The sequence below is a fragment of the Panthera uncia genome, assembly GCF_023721935.1.
Source record: "Panthera uncia isolate 11264 chromosome B3 unlocalized genomic scaffold, Puncia_PCG_1.0 HiC_scaffold_1, whole genome shotgun sequence".
NCBI lineage: Eukaryota > Metazoa > Chordata > Mammalia > Carnivora > Felidae > Panthera > Panthera uncia.
Window position 1 is genome coordinate 85388500 of NW_026057582.1, and position 26687 is coordinate 85415186.

The following is a 26687-nucleotide window of genomic DNA, read 5'->3' on the forward strand; positions in this document are numbered from 1 at the left end:
GACTGGCAGAGGAAACTGAGAATACTCTCATTCTTCCTGCCCAACCACCCCCCTCTGATGCTTCTGACTGGTAGAGCTCACCAGAAACTAGAGGACCAAGAAAACTTTTATATAGTCCATAAGAGTCAGCACAGAACATAGTGAAGGATGGAGACTAGATCTGGAGTAAAACATTATCATACCATGTACAAAATGACTTGAGGCATAAAATGTCTGGTTTATTAGTATGAATAAATCTAAAAAAATGGAACAAGTGGCAAAAAAAATTAAAAGCATATTTTTCAATAAAGTCCTACAAATGTCTTATTAAAAGCTATCCCAGAGTTCTCTGTTGCACTAAATGGCACAATGCTTTAATCCAACTGTAACTGGGTTCACTTCCGATTTCATACATGAAGAATGAAATCAAACCATGTCCCTTCAGTGACATTCAACCTTGTATTTTTTTTAAGGTAGCATCATAAAAACAAGGCCTCAAAAATTGGGTAAAAACTCATTTCTGTACTTCTCCATGGAAATCTTTAGGAAAAGGCAAAAGATTTATGTAATCTGAAACCAGAGTATCAACCTTGTATTTTTACCAAGAATCTGTGTTAAACTTTTTCAAAATAGCATTTCAAATCACAAAGCCTGAGTGGGAAATTTTTCACTTGACTTAGGCTGAAGGTCATTGTAACACAATAAATGGATAAACTTAGATGAGGAAAACCAATCAACTAGACACATAGGGATCCAAAGGCTCCCCAATTCCTATTCTAGGACTGTATGGTCATTCTCTTTGGACAGGCCTACTTATGTTTTATTTTTGTACCATCTCTCTGAATGTTGGTATGTGTTTTAACAACCTGTTTCACTTTCTGCACTGGATAGTAGTGCTAAAGAGAAGAAAATGATGGGGAAGGAAAGAGTTGTAGTGTGTATAGCCACAGTCAAATCCTATTTGTGGAAACCTTTATTGTGTACTTCAGTGATTCTTGAATATTTCAAAAGTCCAGTCCTACTGTCCAGCACTTAAGGAAGAAAGGTCTAATGTCACTGCATGGGGGTTGAAGTAGGTGCCAAAAGAAAAGCAGTTCCCACCACCTCCAAGGAGCAGGAGCTGTTGCTCTTCAGGAAGTAGGATGCTGGAATGATTGTGTAACATTAATGGCCATGGCACACATGTTGTGTCAATTTGATACTCAGAGCTCAACCCTGTAGTCAAATCAATTACAGTCACCCCAGGAATTGAGGAGGAATGAATCCAAACCCCACCAACCAGTAGAAGCTTCCCGTTGAGCACATGAGCTGTGTGTGAATACCTTGGAGTAATGGGGGGCTGGATGACTATTGATTCCCACAGGAATCCACAAGAAATTGGTTTTAAAAAGAGTACAGAGCTCAGTGGCTCCTCAGAAGCACCCAGACCTCCAGCAATAAGGGCTCCCCCTTGCCAGCTGCAGGCACTATGTGAATGCCGACCTTCAGGTGCTTCCCCCTTCACTGGGATACTGACCCAGGCCATTGTCCCCATATGTAGGAAATGCCAGTCACTTAGAACAGGTTTCACCACACTTCGACCCCCATACACAAACAAATACTTCTGATTGTTACAGGACACTTCTGTTGTTGAATGCCGCCAACATGACAACATGGAATCTTCTGGGCCAGCCTTTGTTACTGTTACATTTAGGTCCCCAGTGCTATTATCCTCACTCTTACAGACACCAAGTTGTAGAATCCCCAAGGCTGGAGTTACTGGGGACAGTCTCCCTCCCAGAACCAGAACCTGAGTATCTGAAAGTCTTGTCATGGTGTGATAAAGGCGCCCATCCCACTGGGCTCCAGTCTCACAACTGCGTATTTGGTTGCCTTTCCATTCAAAGTCACAATGTCTTGACAGCAAGTGAAACTTGCTCACTCGGCAATGCCGCCCCTCTTGTTCTCCAAATCCTCCTGCACTAAGAATAATGCTTGGGCTCAAAAGGACAGAAGCGTGCCCATATCTCCTAAGGTTTGGGCCCTGGTTGTCACTGGTGACTACACTGGCAGGCAAGACTCCTGATGGAGAATCAGGATCTACTCGAGGAAACGCCTCTGAGGGTGGAAACACCAGAGTTTGGGTGAGAGCATCTCCTCTAAAAGCGGCCAAAATGAAATAGTGGGCGCACTTCAGATGCCACTCCTCAAACTCATCAAAAGGTTCAAGATTTTCCACTCGCTGGCATTCTTCTGGGGGGAGAAAGCAGCGATAGAATTTATTCATGTCCATGGCACTGCAGGCAGTCCAGCCAGCCTGAAGGAAGCGATGCTGCTGGGCCTGCACGTCGGGAAAGCGGTCCAGGCCATGAAGGGGAGAATTAAGCTGCCGAAAATGCTGCTGCATGAACTGGCCAAACGCATCGTGCGGTCTCATCTGCTCGTAGATTACGAAAAGAGCATCAGGAAAACGTTGGGCTGCCCAGGCGATGAGGGCCGCGGCCTCGTCCGGGTCGAGGTAGGTCAGCACTGCCTCTGCTAGGAGCAGAGTGGGCGCGGCTGCGTGGAGGCCCGCGGCGGCCAGGGCCTGATCCAATCGCGGGAGCTGTCGCAGGTCCAGGCCCAGGAGGCGGTAGTCCAAACTCTCAAAGCACAGTGCTGACGCGGGGTCCCCGTTCTGGAAAGGCCCAGTTAACGCGCACAGTTCCGGCGTATCTCGAATCCTTTCCGCTTTGCGCCGGGCCACGTCCGGAAAGTCTACCTCCCAGACTGCAGCCTCGGCCAGGCGGCCCTCACTTTTCAGGCGAAAATACAGAGAATCGGAGCCAGCTCCCAACGACACTATCTGTGCCCGAGGCGCGCCGGGGGCCGCGCACGTCCGTTCCAGGAAGGCGCGCACGCAGTGCCCCACGGCGCGTGCGCGGACGTAGTAGCCGCGGTGGATGAGCGGCGCGCGGCGTACGGTCCCTGGAACGAGCAACGCTGCAAAGGGGTCGTGCACGTACCCGTGCGTGGCCAGGGAACTCTTGCTGAGGGCGCTGCTGTCGTTAGTGCTCTGTACTGCCCCCGCCCGACGCTCGCGGCTCCGCGGGCCCATGGCCAAGAAGAGGGTAAGGAGCAGCGCTCCGTCACGGTGGTGAGCTGCTCTTTCGTTCTGTTAATACCCACTGCGGGGACTTCTGTCCGGAGAGAGCTTTTCCGTGACTCCCCTTCCGCGTGTGTGCGCGTCACTTCCGTGAAGAACGCACCGCACCAATCAGAATTGAGGAGGGTGTCGCTTGTGCTAAAATTCGACTGTCTGATTTTTTTACGGATTTTCTGCGTCTGCATTTTTGGGGAAGGCTTACCGCTGTGGCTTATTGTAGGCATGTGGACTGTGTCCGGAAAGCGCTTTTCTACAAGCCTTTACGTCTGAGGGGGAAATTTAGCTAAGTCCTCATAGCTGTCTCAACTGTTGACAAGAATCTTTAAGGGGTGAGTCTGTGAGGACTGACAACCAGACCTCCTTGGTTGGCAGGGTCAGCATTGAGTAATTTGGTAGGGGCACAGCAGGGTTAGAACCTCTGACCTTGGGGGGCAAGGAGAAGGGGTCGTTTCTCAGATGCTAACTACTAGTACTTACTAATTTATGTAATGCTTTAATAGTTTAAAAACAGATCCCATTTAAATCTGAAAACAAGTCAGTGAGGCCAGGCGCAAAATGAAAAATTTTTTACAGAGGTTGTGATTCATCTAATAAATGTTTCCCCACAGACATATACTGTTAATTCACCTGTATTCCCGGCTCTGTGCAAAGCTGACAATAAGTAAGCCACTCAGCCTCTGTTTCTCAGTTATAAAGGTTTTTTTTTGTTTTTAATGTTTATTTACTTTTGAGAGAGACAGAGGCAGAGCGTGAGCAGGGGAGGGGCAGAGAGAGGGAGACACACAGTCTGGAACAGGCGTCAGGCTCTTAGCGGCCAGCACAGAGCCTGATGCGGGGCTCGAAGCCGTGGACAGTGATCATGACTTGAGCCGAGTAGGGCGCCCAACCGACTAAGCCACCTAAGCGCCCCTCTGTTCTCAGTTATAAAATTACATTCCCCTCCACTTCTGAAAGTCTCTGATTCTAGGGTGGTGTTGAATATATCCACAGAAGAGGGAATCACAGAAGAGAGGTGATTATTCTCTCTGAAATGGTCTGAGACTTGTTCGGTGTATAAAATAACCATGGAAGGAGTGCCTGGGTGGCCTAGTCGGTTGAGTGTCGGACGTAGGCTCGGGTCCTGATCTCATGGTTCATGGGTTCCATCCCCGCTTCAGGCGGAGCCTAGAGCCTGCTTCGGATTCTGTGTCTCCCTCTCTTTCTGCCCCTCCCCTGCTCGTGCTCGCTCTCTCAAAAATAAATAAACATTAAAAATTAAAAAAAAAAAAACCATCGAGTTTCTAAGTTGGGTGTTTGGAAGTCATCACCAGTAGGAAACTGCTTCCAGAGATATTTGGGAGATTTATAATTTCTTAATTGGGATTTGGTGACTGACTGCAGGGGCTGAGGGGAGAAGGAAATCAGGATTACTGTCACTGTGGTGACCTTGAAGCAATGTGGCAGAATGATTAAGAGCAAGAGTTTAGGAGTTCAGCTGATTTGGATTTGGATACTGGAACTCAGAAGTTTGAGTCAGGATAAAGTTTCGGTCATTGAAAAGTGTCTTTCGATTTGGTGTGGAAGAGCTTCTAATGACTTTAGGGAGAGCAATTTCTGTGGAGCAGAAAGGGCAGAGTTTATGTTTCAGTGAATGGTAGATAAGTAAATGGAGGCAGCCAGTCTATATTATGCTTTCAAGGACCTTAGCTTAGAATTTAAGGAAAGACAAGGCAGTAAAGAGGGATATGGGATGAAAGAACGGTTTTGTTTGCCTGTTTCTTAGGTGGAAGCAAATAATGTACCTGCGTGTTGGTTCCCTGACGGAAATTAGCCAGTGGAGAGAGAGGTTGGAGGAACAGAAAAGTGAGATTAACTAGTGGAGTAATGACTTGAAATAGCTAGGAGGGAATGGGATTTAGGGCACAAATTGATGTTGAGGACAGAAGAATGAATCCTTTATCTCTGACTTATGAGAGAAGAAAGTGCACAGATACAGATAAGTATAGGTGTAGGTGAAGGCAGAGAGAGATAGAGGGAATCCATACCTGATGGCTTCTGTTACCTCTCAAAAGCTGGCAGCTGGGTTGTTAGTTCATTGTGAGGGGATTGGTGGCGGGGGGCGGGGGGAGCGCGGGGAGGGGTGCTTCAAGTGTTTGGAATTGCCTCTGATGGCAATGGGAGCTCCCCTGAGCTTGCTCGGCTGTGGGAGCCTCATCTCTAAAATAAGAAGAGTAGGGGCGCTCAGTCGGTTAAGCGGCCCACTTAGGTTCAGGTCATGATCTCACGGTCCGTGAGTTCGAGGCCCGTGTCAGGCTCTGTGCTGACAGCTCGGAGCCTGGAGCCTGTTTCAGATTCTGTGTCTCCCTCTCTCTGACCCTCCCCCGTTCACGCTCTGTCTCTCTCTGTCTCAAAAATAAATAAACGTTAAAAAAATTTTTTTTTAAATAAAATAAAATAAGAAGAGTAAGTGCTGCTTTCTGAGTTGTCTCAGATTTGATTGACGGCCAAAGAGAAAAAAAAAAAGAATTGTGGGACTTTAAAATATGTATACAGTACTGTAGAAGTATATTATTATAAGTTAGTAAAATATATGTGATACATTAGAAACAGTACTTTTTTGATAAAGAACAGATCAAGAAAAGTGATTCAGGAAAAAAGACAATGCAGCCAAATTTGTGATTTGGGTACCTTACAATTGTTTTCCGGTTATTATTTTTTAATCTGTTTATTCTCATGTAAAATGAGGATGATAATATCTCATGGATTGTTGTGAGGATTAAGTAAAATAACCACCTAAGAAACTTAGCAGAGTGTTTGGCTCATGATAAGTACTTAATAAATAGTAACAAATGTCTTTATTATTATGACTTCCCTTTTTTTTTTATTTTTTATTTTTTTGGTGTGAAAAATATTCTCTGGGAGACAGGAGACTTGGTTCTGATCTTGGTAACTTGATGAAATGTAATACAAATGTAGAAAGATCTTAACTCAATGTGTTGCCTTTTGGCTACTCACTCCCATCCCAGCTTCTTCTGGCCCATGCCACACCTAGCCCAGAAAGGTAGAATGTGACAGGGCATGGTATTGTTGACGGCAGTATCTTAGGCATGGATCAGTGAAACAGGTTTTTTATTTTATTTTTTTAAGTTTATTTTTTTTAGTAATCCCTATCCCCAATGTGGGGCTTAAATTCACAACCCCAAAATCAAGAGTTTCATGCTTTTCAGACTGAGCCAGCCAAGCACCTGAAAACAACAATATTTTCAGTGTGTAAAGATTGTGCTTTTTGGTGGCTTTCACATTTCCTCAGGTTAACATTGTAGCCAGTGGGTCAGTAAATTTACAATGAGTTAAAGCTCAATCTGGAGGGTGGCTTGAATGTAGCACAAAATAAAATCAGGGTCCTAGAGCCAATCCTAGAGGATTGACCAGTCAATAAAATCAATCCTAGAGGATTAAAAATGTATATGAAAGGCTAGCCACCTGTCAGATTATCAGCCCTCTGTGAAAAATGTCCTAAGTGCTTTTTTAGGTTGTTGTTCTGTTGTCTAAACATAAAAGTTCTTCCCTCTCACAATTCATAATAATAAAATTGTTTTGCAAGTTTTAAAAATTATTTAATTATTTTATAATTACTTAAAATTAATTTATTAACTATTTAATTTTTTAAATTATTAGTAAACTATCTAATTTGTTATTCAAATTTTTCATTTATTAAAATTATTTTAGAAAGCAATCAAGTATTAACATGCTTGTTGTGAAACCTTCAAATTGAACAAAACTGTGTATGGTAAATAAAAGTGAAATTGTCTCCCTTGACATTTGCCATTTCCAACCCACTTTCTTAAGACTTCTATGTATCCTTTCCACCCAGGTATATGTATGGTTTATCTCCCTCTCTGTTTTTATATTATTTTTGCTTCCCTCCCCTTATGTTCATCTGTTTTGTATCTTAAATTCCACTTAAGAGTGAAATAATGTGATATTTGTCTTTCTCTGACTTACTTCACTTAGCATAATACACTGTAGTTCTATCCATGTTGTAAATGGCAAGATTTCATTCTTTTTGATCACCAAGTAATATTCCATTGTGTGTGTGTGTGTGTGTGTGTGTGTGTGTGCGTGTGTGTGTGTATACACACACTACATCTTCTTTATCCATCAGTCAATGGACATTTGGGCTCTTTCCATACTTTGGCTATTGTTTATTGACCATTTTAATATTGTGGTAACTTCTTTTTTTTTTTTTAATTTTTTTTTAATATTTATTTATTTTTGAGACAGAGAGAAACAGAGCATGAATGGGGGAGGGTCAGAGAGAGAGGGAGACACAGAATCTGAAACAGGCTCCAGGCTCTGAGCTGTCAGCACAGAGCCTGACGCGGGACTCCCGAACTCATGGACCACGAGATCATGACCTGAGCCGAAGTCGATCGCTTAACCAACTGAGCCACCCAGGCGCCCCTTGTGGTAACTTATTTAACGCCTCTCAGTATCAACTTGATTTGTAATGTGGCAAATTTATTTTGCAAGGTTGTTGGGAAAATTAAAAGTAATAGTAAAAGCACTTGCTACTTACCTGGTAGGGTCTGAATGGAAACTATTCGTCTTATCAATATCATCATCATTAAGATGTGAGAACCCAGAGGGTCAGGTTGTCTATTCTGAAAATCACTAAATTTCATTTGAAATTTTAATTTATAAGCCACCTTCAGAGGTGAAGGGAAATGAAGATTTATTTATCATCTACAATGTGCTAAGCATTGTCCTAGGTTCTAGGGAGGTAAAATAAGCTATAGGCCTGTTTCTTCTGAAGTTCATAATCTGGTGAGAAAGAAAGACAAGTAAGTCAGTGATTGAGATACAGTGTGACAAAGTGCTGATTTAAAGGTAGTCACTGGATTATATGGGACAGTAGTAGAGGGAAAGTAGATTATTAATCCTAAGAGCTACTCTGCATTTGTATCCCATTTTTATAAATAAGAAAACTGAAACTAAGTAATGAAGGCCATACAGCTACTAGATGGCAGAACTATAAGAATTAATCTAGGTACATGTGACTCCAGTTCCTCTGCTCTTCCTTTTATGTTATGTTATGTTATTTTTAAGAGAGAGACAGCATGAGTGAGGAAGTGGCAAGGAGAGAGAGAGAGAGAAAGAGGAGGGGGGGAGAGAGAGAGAATGAATGAGAATATCCCAAGTAGGCTCCTCACTGTCAGCACAGAGCCCAATGCAGGGCTCAAACTCAGGAAACCATGAGATCATGACCTGAGCTGAAACCAAGAGTTGGATGCTTAACCAACTGAGCCACGCAGTTGCCCCTCTTCCTTTATATTTTTTAAGCAGCTCAAAAACATAAACTTTTACCCAAAATAGGCTTTATAAATTTCTACTTTTAGAAGTAGTTTCATAGAAAGTTCTAATAGGTAAGGAATACTCAATACCTTACTAAATTCCTTTATTTTTTAATTTTTTTATTTTGAGAGAGAGAGCAAGCAGGAAAGGGGCAGAGAGAAGGAGAGAGAATCCCAGGCAGGCTCTGCACCATCAGCGTGGAGCCCAAACCCATGAACTGTGAGATCACGACCCAAACCAAAATCAAGAGTCTGACGCCTAACTGACCGAGCCACCCAGGCACCCCACCTTAGTAAATTTCAGATTTTAATTCACCTCTACCAGTTTGAGGCATTTTCTTATTTCTAGTTCAGATTGTTAGTTTGCTTAAATTAGCATTGAAGGGGTTTTCATCTTTTTAAAAAAATTTTTTTAATGTTTATTTCATTTTTGAGAGAGAGAGAGGCAGAGCACAAGCAAGGGAGGGGCAGAGAGAGAGAGAGAGAGAGAGAGACAGAATTTGAAGCAGACTCCAGGCTCTGAGCTGTCAGCACAGAACCCGATGTGGAGCTCAGACCCACCAACTGCAAGATCATGACCTGAACTGAAGTTGGACACTTAACTGACTGAGCCACCCACGCGCCCCAGGGTTTTCATCTTTTAAGGAATAAAGTGGCAAAATTCTGTTTCTTTGCTTTTATGTCAACACCTGAAAATGTTCACATTTGTTTACATAGGTGAAGCTGAGTCCAGAGCTACATATACAGTTTATCTTATCAAAATGTATGGACATAAAACAATCTGAAGGAATTCAAGACCACAGAACTTACAAAAGTACATTGTACTGTTTATAACAAGAACGAGAGTATTTGGAGAAAGATCTTTTTCTACTACACCATGATGGAAGCAGAAGAACACCAGCAACCATGGAAGACAGCTTTTTATTCAGAATTACCTAAAGTGGTGAGAATTCAGCCACAGAATTCTGGAGTGGTTACTAATTATACGGACATCTGTGTTGTTGTTGTTGTTGTTGTTGTTGTTGTTTTCACAAAGAGAAGTAAATTTTATAGGTAGAATTTAAACTTTGTAAACTATAAGAGTCATGTAGCTACATCTGGTAGGTAGTTTACCTGGTACAGAATACAAACATCAAGTACCTGGTATGATGCTATGAATCTAGTTGATACTTGAGAAGTTTTTACTGATTGTATTCTCTTGTTTTTAGGAACTTCATGCTCACTTGAATGGATCCATTAGTTCTAATACCATGAAGAAATTGATAGCCAAGAAGCCAGATCTTAAAATCCACGATCAGATGACTATGATTGACAAGGGAAAGAAAAGAACTTTAGAAGAGTGAGTTTGGGGAGGTTGTGGACATACTTCTTTTTTTTCTCTTTTATTGTTTTGAGATTGTAAATAGTATGTAAGAATCCAGATTTTTGTAGTTTAGAAATGTGTAGCCATTTGGTATGGAGGGTATAACTTGACATACAGAATTTTTTTCCAGCTGTCAGACTGTTGACAGTATTTTTAGTGATTTAGGTTGTTTGTAAAGTTGTACTATATTGAAATATTCTTTCTTTCTTTTTTTAAAGCTTATTTATTTTGAGAGAGAGAGAGCGGGGGAGGAGCAGAGAGAGAGAGAGAGACAGAGAATCCCAAGCAGGCTCCACATGATGGGGGCTCAGTCTTATGAACCATGAGATCATAACCTGAGCCGAAATCAAGAGTCAGACACTTAACTGACCGAGCCACTCAGGTGCCCCTGGAATATTCTTTAGACTTAAAAATATAGGCTTATTGACTTGTCTCCCTGTTTGCTGTTATCAGCAGAGGGTAGGAGGTGTGGCGAAGGGAAGCTACTGTTGCCCGCTTAAAAATAATGTTTTATTTTTAGTCATTTGATTATCCTTCCAGATCAGTATAATTTTTGAAAAACTTAGTCTGTAATTCTTTATAGATGTATAATTAGTATTAGCCTAAAATATATTAATTCAACGTAATGGGTTTGTCTTGAGTGACGAGTTTTTGATGATTAGAGTATGTTAAAACTTTTCATGTTGCAGATGTTTCCAGATGTTTCACATTATTCATCAGCTTACTACTAGCCCTGAAGATATTCTAATGGTGAGAAATGAAGCAATTTTTAGAGTGGTTTAAAAACTATTAAGTAATTCGTGCACTTCTGGTGTTACTTGCTTTGATCAAGAATCAAATGAGAAATGCTTTCTGCTTTTTTATGGCAACTGTTTTCAAAACCAACATCTGACATTTGCCAAGAACTAATATCAAAAGACTACATTCATTGAAAAAGATAAAAGAACCAAGATCATCATTTTCTGTTACATACAGGATAAAATGGAGGATAAGATCCTGTCCTGTTTTCCATATATTACTTACCATATGAAATATTTGACCATATCTGGCCATTTTCTTGATAAGGCTTTATCTGTATTGCTTGAGATACTTTTAACTGCCTAGGTGCGCAGTATAGACAGTAAAGTTCAAGAAGTACTTAGAGATTGAATGACTGATTAATCCCTAGAGAAAGTGTGCCTTCCCTCTGGGGATGAAGGACTAGAGGACACCATTGTGTTCTCTTATCTGAAGCTCTGTGATATTAGAGCCTGATACAGAAGACTGGCTTTTGTATCATTGTCTGACCAGGATGGCATTTTAAAATGTACTCTTTGTAAATGGAGAAAAGTAAATCCTACCAGTGTTCTTAACCATTAGAAAAAAAATTGCAGATTAAGAAGTATAACCTGTGTTTTTGGAGAACTAACTTCTGACTGGTCAAGAAAGAATTTTCCTTGGCTGGCTGAGACTGCTCCTCATGATAACTATAAGTAATCATCTTTTGAAGGAGAGTTAACTCTAAAAGTTTAGCTCAACAGAAGTTGATTGAGTGTCCGCAATGTTCTAGGCACTCTGCGAAAGACTGGGGGGTATGAAGATAGATGGACATGGTTCCTGCCCGTGAGGAATTTATATTTAGGTTGGAGAGACAGACCCATAAGTAGATAAATCCAATATAATGAGGTAATCTGTGTGTTAGAGATATACACAGGGATTTATAGGAACCCAAAGGAGCATTGTCTGATCAGCCACTCAATAGCGTTGAATACTGCTGGGAATGTTTCACTTTCTGTTGTTGATTGTAACAGAGCAAAACTCATGAAATTTTGGATTTGAAGAGCTTAACATTCTGGCTATAATAATCCCATGTTCGTTATTTAATTCCTTTCAAAGTTGTTAAAAAGCTTTCTTAAAATGAGATAAGGCCAAAGGATACAAAAATACAGATTTGAAGGGGTACATGCACCCCAGTGTTTTTGGCAACTTTATCAACAATAGCCAAACTATAGAAAGAGCCCAAATGTCCATCGACTGATGAATGGATTAAAGAAGATATGGTATATATACACAATGGAATATTTCACAGCCATCAAAAAAAAAAAATGAAATCTTGCCATTTGCAACAATGTGGATGGAGGTAGAGAATATTATGCTAAGCGAAATAAGTCAGAGAAAAACAAATACCATATGATTTCATTCATGTGTGCAAATTAAGAAACAAAACAGGTGAACATATGGAGGGAAAAAGGAAAAAAAGGAGAGAGGGAAACTAACCTTAACTTTTGGAAATAGAGAACAAACTGAGTATTGATGAAGGGAGGGAGGTGGGGGGTGGGTTAGGTGGGGAATGGGTACTAAGGAGTGCACTTGTTATGATGAGCACTGGGTGTTGTATGTAAGTGATAAATCACTGAATTCTCCTGAAACCAATATTGCACTGTATGCTAACTAGAATTTAAATAAAATTTGAAATGAAAAAAAAAAGCAAGGTGAGGAATTAAGATTCTATGATTTGATTTAGTGGTACTAGAATGAATAACTTTAGGTGGTTCTGAAGGAGGACGCCAAGAGTGAAATTAGTAACATTTACATATAATAAATGAACGCTGTACGGGAGTATGTGGAGAGATTGTTTGTAAATGTGGGATCAAGTGTGTGGGATCACTTAATAGTCCAGGCAAGGTAACCTGGGTGTAATCTCAAAGAGAAAAAGGATTGGAACGTGATTGATGTGCCAGACACTACATCCAAGACTACTTTCTGAGGTAGGTATTTTTACTGTTCCCTTTTTGCAGGTGGAAAAAAAAACAAAAAACAAAAAAAAACCCCTGAGGCTTAAGTAGGTTAAAGGTAACTTGTTCAAGGTCACTCACAGAATAAGTGGAGGAATTGACTGTCTGGTTCCAGAGCCTGTGTTCTTTTTTTTTTTTTTTTAATGTTTTAATGTTTATTTATTTTTGAGAGAGAGAGAGAGAGACAGAGCGTCAGCGGGAGAGGGGCAGAGAGAGAGGGAGACACAGAACTCCAAGGGGGCTCCAGGCTCCGCACTGTCAGTACAGAGCCCGACGCGGGGCTCGAACTCACAAACTGAGATCAGGACCTGAGCTAAAGTCAGATGCTTAACCGACTAAGCCGCCCAGGTGCACCTAGAACCCGTATTCTTTCTCATTCAAGAGATGCAGTCTTACACCATCCTTAGAGTAAGCAGAAACTTAACTGTGTTGTGTCGTATCTGAAGAAGGAGCTTGAAAAAGAGTTGTCCTCAGTACCTGTTGCTGCATGGAGCAGAAAGGCCTGAATCTGGCAGACACAGTTGTGGACTCCAGGGAAGTACTATTGAACATGAATAGGGATGATTCCACAGGCCTCAACATGGCCTAGATAAATCATTTCATTGCTCTCATTCTGTGCTTGTCAGTGTCCTTCTGTTTTAGTTAGTTTCACAGGTACCTCAAGAAACCAAGAAAGAGTACTTGGATAGTAGATGTGGTCTCAGTCAGTGAGGACCACCACTTCATACCCTCACCTCCACCCTCATTGTCAATGCATACATTAGCAAGTAGGCTTCTGCATTAGCTACATGTGAGCTGGGATAGAGTGGGTTGGCCTCTGTGGGTCTGTTCAGTTCTGGAGCCACTGACAAGATGCAAGCTCCTTGGTCTGTGTAGATGAGGCCCACATTCTGGTAGTGGCATTGGCAGCAACATGGAGTTTTGGGGGCAGCAGTGCCATGGGGTCCAGTACCTGTGATGATCATACAGAAGCTACAGGGTCATGCTTAGTGGTGGAAGAAACAATGGTATCTTGCTTGGTCTAGGAGTGTCACCTGATTTTGAATGCTTTTTGAGGCTGATTTTCCAGACATGCTGAATCTGAGCTTTGTATATTTATATTATAATAAATTCCTTTTTGGCTTTAAATACACACGCGCAAAACCAGATGAAGCCCAGACCTTGGATCACAGTGAATCTACCAAAGTAGTGCCACCTTGTTAGGCGCTGTCTACATAATCAGCCAACCTTTATTCCTTTGCCAGGACACTGCCCTTGCATGCCTATGTGCTTGTAGTTGAAGCGGGTTAAGATTAGGGTACCAACTGCAAGGACTAACTAGAGCTGGTTGTCACAGCATTTCCAACCTGGTCCTTTTTTCTTCTAGATTTGGTATTTTTAGGATTGATGGCAGAGAAGGAAAAAATGAGTTTATCCTTTTGATATCATTTGCCCTGGTCATTTAACCATTTTTGGATTGTTGAAATTTGTGCTAACGTGGATACCATTTTACGCATATTTATCACCCATTTTCTTTGCCAAAGAGAAATTTTTCTTAGTACTTTTGGGGCAGATTTAATCCTGCCTGAAGAAATTCTTGAAAAGTACAACTTATTCCTAAATAACTTGAATAAGAACATTAAGCCATGGCTTTAAATGGTGATTCAGTAATACCTAATCGTTTTAGCCACTTCTTTCTTTTTTTTAATGTTTATTTTTGAGAGAGAGAAAGAGAGCGCAAACAGGGAAGGGGAAGAGAGAGAGAGAGGGAGACACAGAATCCGAAGTAGGCTCCAGGCTCTGAGCTGTCAGCTCAGAGCCTGACACAGAGCTCTAACTCATGAACCACAAGATCATGAAATGAGGCAAAGTTGGATGCTCAACTGACTGAGCCACCCAGGTGCCCTGCCATTTATTTACATATGTACCTCCCTAGTACTATGCACTCATAGGTAGTTTTAGTTTTGCCTTATTTCTCTGTTTTATCAACTGCTGTTGTGAACACTAGGAAATGGAGAAATGCTAAAGAGAAAAGAGCAGAAAGGTGTGCATGATGTGTATATTTGGATTTAATGTGAGAATGAGTGCTGTGAGGGGAGCTGTAGGAAGTGTTACAGTTCGGTCAGTCTCCCGCAAGGGTATGACAAAGCAGGTCATCTTGACTGCATGAGAGACTTCCAACATTTTTTGCAAATCAAGTTTAATGCATGTGATAAAGCTGTAGCATGTGTTGGGACATTACACCAACGTTTTTGTTGGGACCCTTACACTAACGTTATCAATATTGTGTCCATTGCCTTAATTGTCAGGTGACAAAAGATGTCATTAAAGAATTTGCAAATGATGGTGTCAAGTACCTGGAACTAAGGAGCACACCCAGAAGAGAAGATGCTACAGGTAGAATTTAATTGCTTCTTGGCAAATGTACTTTTTTTTTCCTGCATGCTTTGATGATTCAAGTGTTTATAAGTTTGGGAATATGAAGCATTTACTTTTACACTGTTAAGGAGTTAACAGTCCAAATCTTATGATGTACATTATTAATGAGTGAGGTATTAAGTTAAAATCAGATCAGGGATTATCTGTTTAAGGGAAATAAGAAAACCTGCAAAAAATTTGTTTGTTCTTATTTGTTTTTCTCACTCTGAGAAAAGGATACTTGCTCCTTATAGTTACATTGTTTTAAAGAGAGGCTAAAAAAAAAAAAAAAAGAGAGAGAGAGAGGCTAAATCTCAGTCCTTGCATCAAGGGCACTTGAGACAGTGCCACTTGAGTCGATGCAGACTCATGTTTTATGACGGTCCCAGAAATGAAGATTTTTCAGTCACTTCTCGGACACTGATAGGCCAGGAGCAAGTAGCAATAAGGTGGTAAAACCTCTTTTCATGGAGATGAGTGGATCTGAATGTGGTGTGGTCTGAATTCCTGGGACCCTCTTTTCATAAGGACAACATTGAGAGATATTATGTAGTGTCATTGGGTCCCTCGTAATATGTTGTGTGTGACCTGAAAATGCCCTGTCAGGTCATCTTGTGCCCTGACGTGTAGCCCGATCACTCAGAGGGTAAACATTTTAAAACTACATAATGTAAATATTGAGGTGCGACAAGCAGAAAATTCTTACCTTGCATTTTTAAATTGCAGAATCAGTTCCAAGTTATGATGGTGAGGATAGTGGAAGGGAAGGAGAGAAGAAACCTGCCACTTATTAGAGCTAGTTTGCTCTTTGAATGGAGATTCAAAACGGGATGTTAGCCTAAAATACAATAGTGGGGAATGGGTAAATAAGGGTTAATGGAATATTAGACAACCATTAAAAATATTTGCAAGGATACTTTAAAGACTTGGGCCTAAGCTCAGAATAGTGCTAAACAACTGAACTGGATACACATATACCTAGTAGCATCTCATCTATTAAAAAAAAACACGTATGTATACTTAGAAAAACAAAGACAGTGGTTATCTCTGATTGGTGGGATTACAGGTTAACTCTTACTTTTTTTCTTTATAATTTTCTGTGCTTTATTAGAGATTTTCTGGGGTGTCTGTGTGGCTCAGTCAGTTGGGCGTCTGACTCTTGATATTTCCCCAGGCCATGATCTCAGATCTCAGGGTCGTAAGAACGAGCCCCTCATTGAGCCCTGCAGTGGGCTCTGCACTGACAACATGGAGCCTACTTGGGACTCTCTCTGTCCCTCTCTCTCTGCCCCTCTCAACAATAAATAAACTTAAAAAAATTTATTAGTGGGGCGCCTAGGTGGCTCAGTCGGTTAAGCGTCCGACTTCAGCTCAGGTCACAATCTCGCGGTCCACGAGTTCGAGCCCGGCGTCAGGCTCTGGGCTGATGGCTCAGAGCCTGGAGCCTCCTTCCGATTCTGTGTTTCCCTCTCTCTCTGCCCCTCCCCCGTTCATGCTGTGTCTCTCTCTGTCTCAAAAATAAATAAACGTTAAAAAAAAATTAGAAAAAAATTTATTAGAGATTTTTCATCAAAAATAAGTATTTTATGATTGGGGTATGAGAATATTTTAGAGGAAGTTGTTCTGGAGAGTGTTCTTTCAGAGCCCCTCAGAAGAGGAGGGCTTTTGCACCCAAAACTGGAAGAACTGCTCTAGTGCCTAGACTGGAAACATCGAGCCTGACCAGGATTGAGGTGAGAGCCCAAGAGGGGATTTTTTTCTGGACCAGCAGGAAAACATTCTGCTAATAGAGAAAAATGGTTTTGTTATTTTAAGGACAGGCCTTTAGAAAGGGCTTGTTCTTGTGTTTGTAGAACAGCACTTCAAATTTTCATAGCAATTTGTGAGAGTAGTTGTTTGTTTATTTAAAAAAAATTTTTTTTTAATTTTTAAGAGAGAGAGAAAGTAGGGGAGGGGCAGAGAGAGAGAGAACCCCAAGCAGGCTCCACACCAACAGTGCTGAGCTTGATGCTGGACTCAACACCCACGAAACTGTGAGATCATGACCTGAGCTGAAACCAAGAGGTGGATGCTTAACTGACTGAGCCACCCAGGTGCCCCTGTTTAAATTTTTTTTAAGTAGCTCCATGCCCAACATGGGGCTTGAACTCATGACCCTCAGATCAAGAGTCTCATGCTCTACCCACTAAGCCAGCCAGGTGCCTCTGTGAGAGTAGTTTTATGTCTGTTGAATCTAAGAAAATTTTTATTTAATTTTAACATTTATTTATTTTTATTCTAAGAAAATTTTTAAAGGGCTTTATTTTGTATGTCTTTTTTTTTTTTTCATTTCAGTTTTTTTAGTACTTCATTTAAAAAATTTTTATTAAGGGTCGTCACCTGGGCGGCTCAGTCGGTTAAGCGTCCAACTCCTGGTTTCCGCTCGGGTCATGATCTCACGGTGTGTGGGTTTGAGCCCTGCATCAGCCTCCACACTGGCAGTGCAGAGGCTGCTTGGGATTCTCTATTTCCGTCTCTCTTTCCCCCTCCCCTACTCTGGCTCTCTCTCTCTTTCAAAATAAATAAACATTTAAAAAGCATAATTAGTATTTACAAAAAAAAGTACCTGTAAGGGCCATGTTTTAACTCATCTTTAATCATACCCTGTCACAACATAAAGTAAAAATGTAATTATTCTTAGAGGGATGCTAATGTTGAAGGATGAAATAGTTGATGATCTCTTTACAAATATTTTCTTTATGTCCTCTCCAGGAATGACTAAAAAGACTTATGTGGAATCTGTACTTGAGGGTATTAAACAGTCCAAACAAGAAAACATAGACATCGATGTTAGGTAAGCAGCATTGTACCTTAGTGGTCACTGTTTTAAAAACTAGAATGTGAAAATGTTGTTATTTTGATCATGAGTGTAACAGAATTTTATATATCAAACGGTAACTGATTTTACCTTAGAAAAAAAGAGTCAAGAACTCTATTGCTCAAAGTTGAGAATGCAACTCTAATTTATTCATGTGGCAGTAAAATTCTGAGTACTGTTGCTCTAGAGAAGTATGGCTTCCTATTGCCTCCACTAAAATCAGAATTCTTATTGTGGCCAATAAGGTCCCATGTGATCCGGTTGCCTCTCTTCAACAGCCTTATCTGGACCACTGGTTATTACATGCTGGTTTGCTGTCTGTTCCTCAGATAGACCAAGACTATCCCACCTCAACACCTTTGTACTAGAACACACTTCTGCCATATCCTTGCATGGCTGGCTTTTCATTATTCACTTCTCCATTTGTTTGTCACTTGCTCAGAGGGGCCTTCCTTGACCACATTATCTAAAGTGCCCCCCAAATCCTCTAGTAACCCCATTTATTTCCTTTCTGGCATTCTTCTTAACAGGACCAGAAATTATCTTGTTTTATTTGTATATGTGCTGCTGAAGCAAGCACTGTCTTGTTTTATTTGTACATATATACCCACTAGAGTGTAAATTCATGACGGTAGGAATCTTTTCTTTTGATTCTCCACTACCCCTCCAGTACTTAGAACAGAGGTGACATAATCAGGGCTCCATAAATCCTTGAAGGAAGAAAGCTACCTGTATAGTTTCTGGCTACAAAATCTCTCCAAATTAACCTTAACTAGACTAACACCATCCCCTCCCCTCCAAAAAAAGCAGGTAAAAGACAAGAGAATTCAGAAAAGAAGACTTACAAATGGCCAGTAAATGTATAGGGAACTGTTTAATCTCACTAATCAGACAGTTTTAAAAAGAAATATTACAATGCCATTTCAGTAGGCCCTCCCCAAAAAGGGTAATAACCAATTGTGAACTTACACACTGCTAGTGAGCATATGTAATAAATAAAACTTCTTTAAAGAGCAATATGTATTCAGATGTATAAAAATCTTTCCCTCTGACCCAGTATCCCACTTCTAGAGATGTTTTCCTAAGGAAATAAATTGATTTATATGTAAGATTCTTTATTATAGTGTTATTTATAACAAAAATTGGAAAAATTCCTTAAACATTCAGCAATCAGAAGACAGTTATATTTTGTTATGTTCATATGATTTATGTTGTTTTCTAACATTATTTAATGGCAGGAGAAATCGTTAAGTTAAAAAAAAAAGACTGCATTTTATATATAGTTGACCCAAATTTTGTAAATAAATAAATGCTGGGGGAATTTATTTTTGTATGTGTGTAAAAAATTGATAAATCAATAAATGCTGGAGGAAAATTATGCAATATTAACAGGGGTTCTTTGGGTGTTAGATGCAAGCTAACATACGAAGAATGCATTTGTATCAGCTGTTGAATATGTGTTAGAATTAGAATATTACTATTTTTGTAACACTTAATGAAATAATGGATCTAAGCTTCCTGATGAAGGAACATGCCACCATCTATGAAATACTCTTGCCAAAAAATTGAATCTGATCAATCCTGTAGACTAGATTTAATTTTCAATTTATAGGAAATATAAGAGACGGGAGAACAGGTTAGCAACACAGGAATTCATTCAGCAAAATACATATTGTGGGAAGCTTTATAGGACAAAGCACCTGGTTTCTTCAACAAATAAATTCAAAAAAAGAGGTGGTGTGTGGGGTATGGAGAAGGGGTAAGGTGGGGCGTGAAGGGATTGCCTCTAGATTAAAAGAGTCTTGGGATACATTGACCAACATAATACTTGGACTTTTGTTGAATTCTGAATCAAAAAAACTAAAAAATACATGAACAACAACAACAACAAAAACATGAGACATTTAGAAATATGAATACTAACTAGGTGTTTGGTGCTATTTAGGAATTTATGTCTCTTGCCTTCTGGCAAAGTAAGCTGTCCTGTCAGTCAGGCTATACCTTTCCTAGTAACTAACTTTCACATGTAGCCTGCTATACCTCCCTGGCTATACTCAGAGTTGTCTTTTTTATCTGCACCATATTTGTTTTCAACTGTTTTTCTTATATTAAAGGTATTTGATAGCAATCGACAGAAGAGGTGGCCCTTCAGTGGCCAAGGAGACTGTTAAACTTGCTGAAGAGTTCTGTCTCTCTACTGAGGATACAGTTCTTGGCCTTGACCTCAGTGGAGACCCTACTGTAAGCTACTTTTCCTAAATGCATTTTATTTCTGGAAGGTAGAATCAGTTTGTGGGGTAAGGATTAGCTTGGAGCATCCTGCATTTTCCAGAGGTCCAGCAGACTCTCAGTGTGGATGAAGACCTATTCTGCCCTGGATGACCATCATGTCTGTAGCAACTGTTCTCAACGAGGACTCTGGGAAAGAATTAGGCCTCTAAAACAGAAAAAAGAAAATGATTAGCATGGCAATATGATTATTTTCTCCATTCTTCTAAAGATGCTACCCAGTATCTTTCTATATGCATAGGAGAGAAGTTAATTTATTACATACAATGCATGTTTAATGCTTAATTAATACTTCATTATGACTAGGGCTTAATTATCTCATAGAACCCCCAGTTGAGAGAGGCTGGCCTACAGCTTCTTGAATGTCAAATTCAAGAACAATGTCTAACCTGTGGCACTATTGACATTCTGGGCCAAATGATTCTTTGTCTTGGGAGGATGTCTGTGTATTGCAGGGTGTTTAGTAGCATCCCTGGTCTCTCTATCCACTAGATGCCAGAAGCACCTTCCTAGTTGTGACAACCAGAAATGTTTCTAGATATTTCCAAATGTCCCCTGTGGTGGCAGAATTGCCTCTAACTAAAAACCATTGAACTTAGGGAGTCCCAGGAAACTGGTTCTTATGGCTTTGTCTAAACCTGGATTATTCTGCTCTTGTTTCATTCATCTATTTGGTAGAAGCTTTCTTTGCTCTAATCATCCAGGTTCCTGAATCAGGTGAGTTCTCCTCCTTAGTGCTAGATATCTAGATTTCCTTTCAGAAATAAAATTTGGTGACCTCCCTACCTAGCTTGGCTGACTGACCTCAGGTTCACGAGACTTAACATTCTTGAGGGCAGGGATTGTGTCTTTGCCAGCTTTGTATTCCCTAAGGTGTCTAGCACATTATAGGTGCTTTATGAATGAAATTTTCAAATGAATCAATCTGCCATTTTTTCTTGCCATTATTTTTATTCCTTTGTTTACTGAGACAGAGTACCCAATTCTTTAGCTTGCCTAAAATGTTAATGAATCTTTGTTTTAACTTTTATCTTCAAGGTAGGACAAGCAAAAGACTTCTTGGAACCTCTTTTAGAAGCTAAAAAAGCAGGTCTGAAGTTGGCATTGCACCTTTCAGAGGTAAATAATAGTGTAAAATTAGGCTGAGAAGGTAGATTACAATGAAAATAATAATCATTTGTAAATGGCTAAAAGTAAACCTGCCTTGGAAAAACATTTTTTTAGAGGAGGAACATAGAAATGTTTTAAAATGTAAATTATAATGGTAAAGGCATGACTTTCTTTAGTCCCTCATGTTACTGTTTTTATGTCTTTGTGGTTCCTGGGGGTGGCTGTTGACTTGCACTACAGCTGTGTTATTAAAGCAGCTTAATGACATCTTACTAGAGAAAATGCATAAATTTTCATCATCAGGCTTGTCATTGGCCAGACACTGAGAAAAGCACCAGTTCATCTCACTTGTCTTTGTAGGATAAGGGACCTGAATGTATGACATACACTAGTAAGAAAGGAAGTAACTCATCATTATTTTATAAGGCTTATCAGAAGATCAGGTGCCCTTCATTGGGCCTCAGCTCCTTGGCAACATGAGCACAATGACAGACAATGTACAGATAATGATGGGAGAATAGTCACTTTCATAAGCACATCCCTGTGAGGCAAAGAAGGGTGTCTACTACACTTTCCCCCATTTTACAGATGGATTTACTTTGTACCTCAGCACTTCTACCAATTTTTCTTCCTTCCTTCCTTCCTTCCTTCCTTCCTTCCTTCCTTCCCTCCTTCCCTCCCTTCCTTTCCTCCCTTCCTTTCCTCCCTTTTTTCTTTCTTTCTTTCTTTCTTTCTTTCTTCATACAAAAGCTGTACATAATTATTGTATACAACTTGATGAGTTTGGGGTTTATTGTCTTGAGTGCAGGAAATAATACTTAAGCTACTTATCTCACAGGTTTATTGTATTAGGTTCAGTAATATATAAAGGTTGAATAGCATTGTGATTTGAGGCAAAAATTAGAGCTTCTTGTCAATACTGATGTTTTTCATTTCTATAAGCAAAGAGTCAGTAATCTAGTGGCAGAACTTAAAATCTAGGATCTGTGTTTCCACAGTCTGATCAAAAACCTCTCTCACTCATAGGTTAGCCTCTAGCTGACCTAACTGATGTCTGATTTTTAGCTACAGGTCAATATAATGGAACAGCCAGGATGTTTTACTGTGACTGGTTATCTCTGGTTTTGGGCAACTGCATCAGAACCTTCTCATTACCTTAGTCTCTGTTGCTTTTCTTGTTTGATCCATTGGATATAAAACATTTCATTTCAAAAAAAAATTTTTTTAATAAAAAAATAAAACATTTCAACATGTTATGGTCATTTGTATTTTAGGCTATCCAGCAGATAAAGAGCACAGCTAGACCTTTTCATGGTAGTTGGGGAATGTCTAGCTTTGTCAAAATAAAACATGCACATCTGAGCCCTAAAGTCAGAGCTCCATGACCTTAGACCAAAAAAAAAAAGACAAAAAAAAAAAAACCCCAAAAAACCAGCTTTATGTTTTAACTGCAAAAGTTAGGTGTATCTGAAGAAAATCCAAGTATAGAGAGGTGTAATGTAGAAGGAAAAAAATTAAAAATGGAAGGTCCACTTTCCCATTTCAGTTCTGCTCCCACATTGATCCTATTACTTTCTCTGAACTTTAATTTCTTCATGTTAATATTTTGTAAGATTCTTGTGAGGTTTAAAGGAGAATTTATGTGAAAAGGCGCAGAGCAGGTCTGTGTTTGTTGTTATTACCTTTGCTGTTAACTATATTATTGTCATTGAAGTGAATCTAGAAGAATATTGGGAAATGAAAGATAAAGGCAAAGAAGAGAGCTGGGAAGGTTCAAGTAGTTCAGCTTTCCAGAGTGTCAGCATTATCTTCTTTGAGGGACAGAGTAGCTGGCTGTAGAAAAAAAAGTACTTTGGAGAACCACTGGAAAGGTTATTCATTCTCTCTCTCTCTCTCTCTCTTTGAGATTCCAAACCAAAAAAAAGAAACACAATTACTTCTGGATCTACTTCCCGACAGAATTGGGCATGGGACGTTTCTCAACTCCTCTGAGGGAGGATCGCTGGAACTGGTAGATTTTGTGAGGCAACACCAGATACCACTGGGTAAGGCTTAGGGCTTTAGGTCCTCCAGACAACACTCTGTGCCTTTGTCCCCAGCCACCAGGTTGCATGCAACCCAAATGTAGAGGAGTACTGTTCTAAATATGTAAGTGTCATTTAGAAATAAAAAGTTGCATGGTGCATGTGCTTCCTGAGCCTCATTTAAATAACAGAAAGTTTTACTACCTTCCATTAGAATATAAGCTCCATGAAAGCAGGGCCTTTGTCTTGTTCACTGCTACATTCCCTAGTTCCGGAAACTCAGTATTATATTGAAGGAATAAGGGTCATCTAGTATTTTTAAACGACTTTAACCAAATTAATATGTGTTATGAAAATATGTGACATTTATTTAAAAATTAAGAATTAAAGGGGCGCCTGGGTGGCTCAGTCGGTTATGCGTCCGACTTCGCCTCAGGTCATGATCTCATGGTCTGTGAGTTCGAGCCCCGCGTCGGGCTCTGTGCTGACAGCTCAGAGCCTGAAGCCTGCTTCAGATTCTGTGTCTCCCTCTCTCTCTGACCCTCCCCTGTTCATGCTCTGTCTCTCTGTGTCTCAAAAATAAATAAACATTAAAAAAAAAATAAAAAATAAAAGTTAAGAATTATGGATGATTCCAAGTCCAATTTTTATATGAGTGTTGACTATTACATACTTGTTTGTCTACATCTGTATCCCTGGAGTTGCTTTTATTTAACAACAAGTATTTATGAAGTGCCTACTCTTTTCTAGTCACTGTTCAAATTGCTGGGAAGAGAGCAGTAAACAATACAGGCAAGATTTCTTTCTCAAGGAACTTATATTCTAGCATAGGTAAGAGAGGCAGTAAACAGTTACACAAGAAAATGTCAGTGTTAAGTTCTTTGAAGAAAGTTAAACAGTTTGGTATAATAGTAATGAGATAACCACTTTCAATTGGATGGTCAGGAAAGGCCTTTTCTCTAGAGGGAAAAAAAGCAGTTGGCTGAAAACTATTTTACTAACTTACCAACTTGCTAAATTTGCAAATTGATCAATTGGCAAAAACATGTGGGTGTGTGTTTTGTAATTACTGATAAGAGTTTTCAGCAATTAATAAGTTTTTTTTTTTTTTACTAAGGATGTTAAAAAATTTTTTTTAATCTTTATTTATTTTGAGAGAGCAAGAGAGAGACAGAGCGTGAGCAGGGGAGGGGCAGAGAGAGGAGACACAGAATCTGGAACAGGCTCTAGGCTTCGAGCTGTCAGCACAGAGACCAGAGCAGGGCTTGAACCCATGAACCGTAAGATCATGACCTGAGCTGAACTCGGACCCTTAATCAACTGAGCCACCCAGGCGCCCCATAAGGACATTTTTAAACATCCATAAAAGTAGAGAAAATGGAAACCACTTGCTTAGTGATCTTCGTGTGGTGGCCCAGCTCTGCACCCAGCAGAGTGAGGGAGCAAGTGGCTATCCCTTGGACTGAGTGGGAGGCTGCCTTACCCTACTCAGCAGTCACCATCAGTCAAGTCAGTGAAGTATTTCTGCTCTGGCTGGGGTAGCTGGGTACAGTGTGTCAAGGCAGGAATTTGCTAATAATAGAAGTCATTCTTTTTTTTTTTTTTTTTTTAATGTTTATTTATTTTAGAGAGAGAGCACAAGCGGGGGTGCAGAGAGATAGGGAGACACAGAATCCGAAGCAGCCTCCAGGCTCTGAGCTGATAGCACAGAACCCGATTTGGGGCTTGAACCCACAAACTGTGAGATCATGACCTGAGCCAAAGTTGGCGCTCAACCAACAGAGCCACCCAGGCACCTCTAGGTGTCATTCTTAAGATGGACTTACTTGCAGCCGACAGTGAATAGACAGTTGTCTGAATAAAGAAGCTTAGAGATTTTCTTGAAGTTCATTTCTGCTCTTGGCTTTTTTAATGCTATAGCCCTCAAGCAGTGCTACCATTTTGTCTTAGCCTCTACTGTAAGATGAGGAACAAGTGCAGCAACCCTTCAAAAATTCCTTCATCAGGGGCGCCTGAGTGGCTCAGTCAGTTGTGTCCAAGATTTCGGGTTACGTCATGAGCTCACAGTTTGTGAGTTTGAGCCCCACACCTGGCTCTGCGCTGACGGCATAGAGCCTTCTTGGGATTCTCTCTCTTAGTCCCTCTCTCTCTACCTGTCCCCTAGTTGCACTCTCTCTCTCTCTCAAAATAAATAAATAAACTTAAAAAAAAAAAAAAGAAGAACAGTTCCTTCATCCTACTTCCCTGCTTTCTCCAAGGTGACTGACTGCCTTTTACTTTCCTCTTCCTACTCCATTTCCACATGGCTGTGGAGGGGTAGGAGTTCCCTGCCTGGTACAGTTGCTGCCGTAAGTTGCAGCATATATTTCCACACAACTACACTATTTGAACTACGAATTTTCACACATAAGGTCAATTTTGTAAACTCATGAACTACTGAAAATTAGCATACTTTGGAAAGATTTCTCATGTGTCTGCTTGATGAACACTGATGAGTGAGTCTACTAATCTGCTTTTAATAAGAGACTTTTTCCTCCTTTCATCTAGAACTCTGTTTGACCTCAAACATCAAAAGTCAGACGGTTCCGTCTTACGATCAGCATCATTTTGGATTCTGGTACAGCATTGCCCATCCTTCTGTGATCTGTGTAAGGTTATTTTTTTTTGAAGTACTTTGCTCCATTTTAGTTCCAGAGGTGCATTAGGTCAGACATTCACCCCTAGCTGAATGCCTTGCATGCCTGAGGGTAGCACCCAAGTAGAAGAGTAAGAGGGGATCAGGGCAGGAGGGGCTGCAGAGGGCCAAGGGAACTCAGGTTTGGCTCTATGGGAAAGGGTCCTGGATAGTACCCAAGGGAACATAAAAAAAATACTGATGCCCAATACCATCCCTTGAGATTCTGTTTTATTTGATCTGGGGTGAGTCCTGTACACAGATACATTTTAAAAGCTTCCTAGGTGATTTTTAATATGCAGCCATGGTTGAGAGCCACTACTCTGGTGTTTATAGTGTTTGTTTTAAAAAGGACAAATAAGCCTATTTCGTTATAGATATGCATGAATGCATTTATAGGCCTATTTAGGCTCTTAAAAGAAGCATGGTAAATATTAGGAAAATAGAGTGTAAACAAAAGTTTTTTAAAAAATTATTTTCTTGTTCATTTTAAAACTTCTTGGTTTTGTTTTGTTTTGTTTTTTGGCAGACCGATGATAAGGGTGTTTTTGCAACACACCTTTCTCAAGAGTACCAGCTGGCTGCTGAAACATTTAATTTGACCCAGTCTCAAGTGTGGGATTTGTCTTATGAATCCATCAACTACATCTTTGCTTCTGACAGCACCAGGTCTGAACTGAGGAGGAAGTGGAATCATCTGAAACCCAGAGTGTTACATTTTTAAGCTGCAGTGAAATAAACTACTTTTGACTATGTGCTGCAA

General features: G+C 40.3%; 2 protein-coding genes and 1 pseudogene across 4 annotated transcripts; 1 reads left to right on the forward strand and 2 right to left on the reverse strand.

The window, feature by feature from the left end:
- Positions 1-197: 197 nt before the first annotated feature.
- On the reverse strand, positions 198-3055 carry LCMT2 (leucine carboxyl methyltransferase 2). The gene has a single exon (XM_049613488.1). It carries the CDS (start codon positions 3053-3055, stop codon positions 998-1000), a length of 2058 nt encoding a protein of 685 aa, XP_049469445.1. The 3' UTR covers positions 198-997.
- On the reverse strand, positions 456-564 carry LOC125910432 (uncharacterized; annotated as a pseudogene).
- On the forward strand, positions 3011-26687 carry ADAL (adenosine deaminase like). Of its 3 annotated transcripts, none has more exons than XM_049613490.1 (11): positions 3011-3094; positions 9154-9379; positions 9645-9775; positions 10489-10549; positions 14862-14949; positions 17722-17803; positions 19942-20068; positions 21155-21235; positions 23133-23271; positions 25798-25898; positions 26454-26687. In XM_049613490.1, exons 2-11 carry the CDS (start codon positions 9314-9316, stop codon positions 26646-26648), a joined length of 1071 nt encoding a protein of 356 aa, XP_049469447.1. In that variant the 5' UTR covers positions 3011-3094; positions 9154-9313; the 3' UTR covers positions 26649-26687. The 3 variants fall into 3 exon arrangements, with proteins under 3 accessions (XP_049469447.1, XP_049469449.1, XP_049469448.1); XM_049613492.1 differs by having other exon boundaries at positions 3011-3068; XM_049613491.1 differs by lacking the exon at positions 3011-3094 and adding an exon at positions 3273-3432.